The following is a 5,000-nucleotide window of genomic DNA, read 5'->3' as shown; positions in this document are numbered from 1 at the left end:
AGAAGAGAAAAAAAAGGCAGGAGGCGTGATGGGATTCGAATGTGCCACACTTGTACTGGAAATCACGGATCGAAACCACGAGGCTACCAGGACCCGTACAAAAATGCACCCGCGATGGTCTGGGCGCAGCACTGTCTCAGCAGGAGCAAAAATCCGAAACAAACTGGTCAAACCCTTCAAAACAGAAATTACATGTAAAACCGGAAAACCTGGCCTAAAAATAAACTTCAATTGTAGCGAAAACAAAGTATATAGCCAGAATTGTGAAGCGATGCAGAGACGGAATCTGGAGAAAAAACTAAAAATATTTAAATAAATCCCATCGAATTTTGCAAAACACTACGCGTCTATAGTTTTGAAATGGACTGTAGCCACTAGTAGTAACGTTAGCAGTAGTAGTAGAGTATTGAAATACAAACGATTCGAGTAGTGGTATTTATTATTTTAATAGGGGAACCCTACAGACGGTGTCGCCTTATTACAGGGATTGACACAATTGAACAAACCCTGAGCGAGAGGTAGCGGTACGGCAGGCAGCAGGTAAAGCATTCCAGCGATCAGCAGCGAGAAAGGACGAGAGAGCTTGGAAGCCCAGGGCCCTACGCTATGCTTTTTTGCCTTCATGACCTAGACAAAAAAAAAAGCATAGGGATGTTATAAATTCTTTAAAAAATTCCTTTTTTTTTAAGACATAACCTGGGATTCGAACCCGCACTATCGCGCGCCCTGCATGCATCCCCCGATACACTTCGCACACATACTAAATCTTCCAAGTTGTTTCACATTGTGATCTTGCATTTGAAAGCCCTATTTGAATATGCATTGTGGCCAGCCGTCTTTGATGGCACGGTACGGTAGGGGATAGGTACGGGACGGGTACGATCGAGGGTAATATGACACCGTCTCCCGTACCGTACCGTACCATCAAACACAGCTGGCCACATACAGCTGCCCGCAATATTCAAATAGGGCTTTCAAACGCAAGATAATAGGGAGGTTTAGTCCCACGTAATCCGTGGGTACTTTACGTGTGTGTACCACGTGATACTCGGTGACCCACGTACAGACGTTTTCAGGTTCACGACATACCGTGTATGGAGGCTCACCCACGTTCCGCCAGAACGTGGGTGAAAATCAGAATGGAGCGCATTGTGCGAGCTGTGAGGGTGCTCAGCTGAAGAAGTTTCCGAAGCACGAAATCAAAATATTGGAGGAGCTTCTTAGGCCCGGGTAGCTTCGTCTTTGACCAGGTTTGGGCCTTTCGGTTCATGCTTTTGTTTGTTCCGTGTGACTAAACACAACATTGCAACGTGGGTGTCCTTCATCAACTTTACGTGGATCACCCACGTACGCGTTTCCGTTACGTGGGAACTAAACCTCACTAATAACGTAAAGCAACTTGGAAGAATGGGTATGAATGTGAAGTGTATGGGGGAATGCATGTAGGGCGATAGTGCGGGTTCGAATCCCAGGATATGCCTGAAAAAAAGGAGAATTGAAAAATTTATAACATCCTATGCTTTTTTGCCGTCAGATACGGATAGCGCGAGGCGTGACACAAACAAACAAACACACAAACAAACACCAAATTAAAGCTGTGTGGACCCTGGCTAGCGCCAGACGTTCTGCATAGCTACGGGAATAATAATTATTATTATGGTGTTAGGGCCATTAAGGCCATGCCTAGAACGGACGACGGGAAGTGCGAGCATATGGCTAACTTTACCGCGTGTCTGCCGGTCAGTGTGGCTGGTGGCTGAGCCGTGAGTGAAAATCCCATGCAAAAGCGCACTAGCATCACCATGCAGGCAGTAGTAAACAAAAACAAACAATACGAAGTTTCAGAGGAGCAATATTAGCGATCGTCAAACAGTCGTTGGAAGATGTGTACGGAGACAAGCCAAAAACTCTGCGGATGGCCAGCGTGCTTGCTCGCAAAAGTCTCTGGTATAGCGTGGTGCTCAGACAATGAACATATTATGCTATGCTGGCATAGTCCAGGGTTGACTGTATCAGTGATAGCAAGAGTACATAACCCCCAAGAGTGTGCAACTGCCTGCACAACCTCTATGCTGTGCTGCGACGGCAGAACTTCACATCACGTGACATGGTTCAAAAGGTTATGCTGGCAAACAGTGCAAAGTGACCACAAGAGAGTTGTACCCAAAGCTGGGTTGCGTACAACCCTGTATCTATCATGCACAGGGTGCACATAATGTGTACGGGTTCATCACGTGATGTGAAGTTCTGCCGTCGCAGACCCCATAGCTGGAGTTGCACACTCTTGGGGGTTATGTACTCTTGGTGATAGATAGAACATACGACGACCTTCATGGTTTATGTTCTTGCCGTGTCTAAATGCACCAAGCTTCTGGTGTACCTTCTGCAGTACGCTCTCAATCTGCAGGTCGAAGGCTAGATGCATCGATGGTCGTCGATGATGACCCCCAGGTACTTTGCGCTTTGCGACATTGGGATTCTGTAAGGTCCACACTGAATGGCTAGCGTGGGTAGAATTACCTGCCCTTTCCTCCGAATCACGAAAAATTGCGTTTTCTTGGGATTGAGCAGAAGCCCTCTGTCGGTAGAATATGCTGTAGGCAGACTGAGACCCCAATAATATATTCAGAGATCCAAGTGATGAAACTATGATCAACTCAATTTCAATGGTTTACCTACAGTGCCGTGGACATGTACATACTGTACACGTACACCTTGTATACCTGTGGATAAAGCACAGTGTAACAACAAAATACAATAATAATATTATTATGTATCTGAGACACAACTTTCTTTGATTTTGTGGTGGCTTTTAAAAAAGCCGGTTGAATAGCTGGTTCCTTGAGCTGAGAGAATCCGGGTAGATGTCTAACCACGCTTTCCACGGATGCGACGACCCAGCTCCAAGTCTTTCAGTCTGGCGGCGAGTTGCTGCTGGCAGGGCACGCGGCGTTTAGCTCCCTTTTGATATTCGCGGCGTCGTATTAGCCGGAGAGCCTCGGGACCTGGGCGGTGGCGAAACTTCTTCCGGCGCCTTTTCTCGCCTCCAGCAGACCGAGAACAGGGAACAGTCTTCTTCACAGGCTCAGTGCCCCGGGGACACGCCTGTTGCCGTGCAAGTATCAGCTTGCGAACGTATTCTCTGAGGCTTCCCCGCCGCCTCCCGTAGACATGCTAGCGAACCGTCTCTGCTTGCGAGCCATTTTCAAAGAAGATAGAATATCTGATGCTGACTGACAAAATAAATAATGATGAACTGACGAGAGATATTCGCTTAGCTCTTATATACCTGGTTCGATTCCCCGGACCGCGCAAGCACATGATTGGTGGTGCCATTGTATGATTCATTTCCATTGACTTATCTCGAGTTGTCGGCATTAGAGAGGTGAAGTTACACATTTGGCTTTTTAAAGCACGTTGAAAATCTCACGCTACGTGTAAATTTGGGATTAGTTCGAACAGCAGGATTGTCTCAAAACACAAAAATCAATTCTTCCAACAAACCCGATCGAATTACGGATACTCACAAAAGTTCGAAATACTCACACAAATCCGAGCGGGATGACCAAACGCAACTTCCAAAAACCCAGGTCACGTAACTACGTACGGTGCAGTCAACTCGCGTAGAATACGTCAGATTGTACGTGAGTTTAAAAAAATTGACGTAAAAGTTCACTCGCCTCGCCTTTGTTAGCAACTGGTACGAATGTGAGTGTAGCCAATAATCCATGTCAGCTAGCGTTAGTACACACTGTGGTGGGGACTGACGACTAGAAACAGCAGGTCGACATGGTAGTATAACGGTTACTGCTTTGCTGTTCGCCCGACGCCATTGTGTTTGGTTGGGCGGGTCTTTCTGAGCTTGGCCGAGAAGACCTAGTATCCGTATGGTGGACAAGGCTAGCTGTCCCAAGATTGAGTGTATTTGTTTGTGATGACCAAAGCATTGTGATAACCATGGACTTGTTGTGGTGTTTCTTTACCTGCAGCTGCGGTGAGAAGCGGGATTCCCTTGATACTGTACAGTTCCTGAACATAGTCATAGGTATGTTGCGGTGATAACTGTTAGCAGTACATGTACTGTATTGTGGTACCGTACATGCGGTTGTGTTGTATTGTAGCACATGTTTACTGTACATATGAGCCCCTCTCTTCCCTGTTCCCCTGAATGCACCCACACCACTTGTGATACTATGGGGTCTCGGGTGGGGCGTTGCTCTTGCTATTGTCTGCAGGAGTAGACCAACCCCAGTAAGTTAATTAACACTTTCAGCAAGTACGCGTAGACCATTTTAGCACGAGTCAGTTATTGTGAACTTTGAAGTTCACATACCGAGGCGACATTCAGCATCTACGCCACCGCCGCCGTTGCATCAATGGGATTTCTGTTCACCATGGTTTGAGAATTGAGATGCCTTCCTGAGGACATCAGTGTCGCATCACTCTAGTGCTCTAAGTGCAGATGCTGGCTGCTCTCTCAGTTGCTTGTCAATGTCATCATCATCAACATCATATCTACATGTGTACATCTATCTGCACTGCTAGGGGCTGTAAGTCGCTGTGGCTATCATTCCAACGCCATTCTTCATCGCTTGAAGGCTACATGCACCTGCTCCAAGCTCTTGAGATTGACGAGTCTCAAAAGTGCTTGCTCGTACATGGCATACCGTCTAGTATAGTGATGTATGTGTGTTTGTGCGCGCACGCGCGTGTGCGTGTATGTGTGTATGCTTGCACACGTGTGTGTGTGTGTGTGTGTGTGTGTGTGTGTCCGTGCATGTGTGCGTGTGTTGCTTATTGACTCCCTGTGTGTGTGGTGCAGGTGAAACATGTCCATATCACCTGCTGGATGTCTTCCTGCAAATTTCCGTACCTCCAGCGTCACCGGAGTGCTTCAACTTTCTTCTGCCATTGCTTGTGTGAGTTGCATGCTGTGCTGCACTGCGCTGTGCTGCACTGCGCTGCGCTGTGCTGCACAGCACTGCACTGTGCTGTGCTGC

The 5,000-nt window shown here is 47.2% G+C and overlaps 1 protein-coding gene across 1 annotated transcript in view; it reads left to right on the top strand.

The window, feature by feature from the left end:
- Positions 1–5,000, top strand: part of LOC135825442 (uncharacterized) — a 20,341-nt gene that overhangs the window by 8,640 nt on the left and 6,701 nt on the right. The window contains exons 10-11 of the mRNA XM_065338148.1: positions 3,990–4,045; positions 4,823–4,919. Coding sequence (XP_065194220.1) covers positions 3,990–4,045; positions 4,823–4,919 — 153 coding nt within the window. The remainder of the gene's footprint in view (positions 1–3,989; positions 4,046–4,822; positions 4,920–5,000) is intronic.

This window comes from Sycon ciliatum, chromosome 1 (genome assembly GCF_964019385.1).
Source record: "Sycon ciliatum chromosome 1, ocSycCili1.1, whole genome shotgun sequence".
Lineage (NCBI taxonomy): Eukaryota > Metazoa > Porifera > Calcarea > Leucosolenida > Sycettidae > Sycon > Sycon ciliatum.
This window is presented reverse-complemented; position numbering and strand designations above follow the sequence as displayed.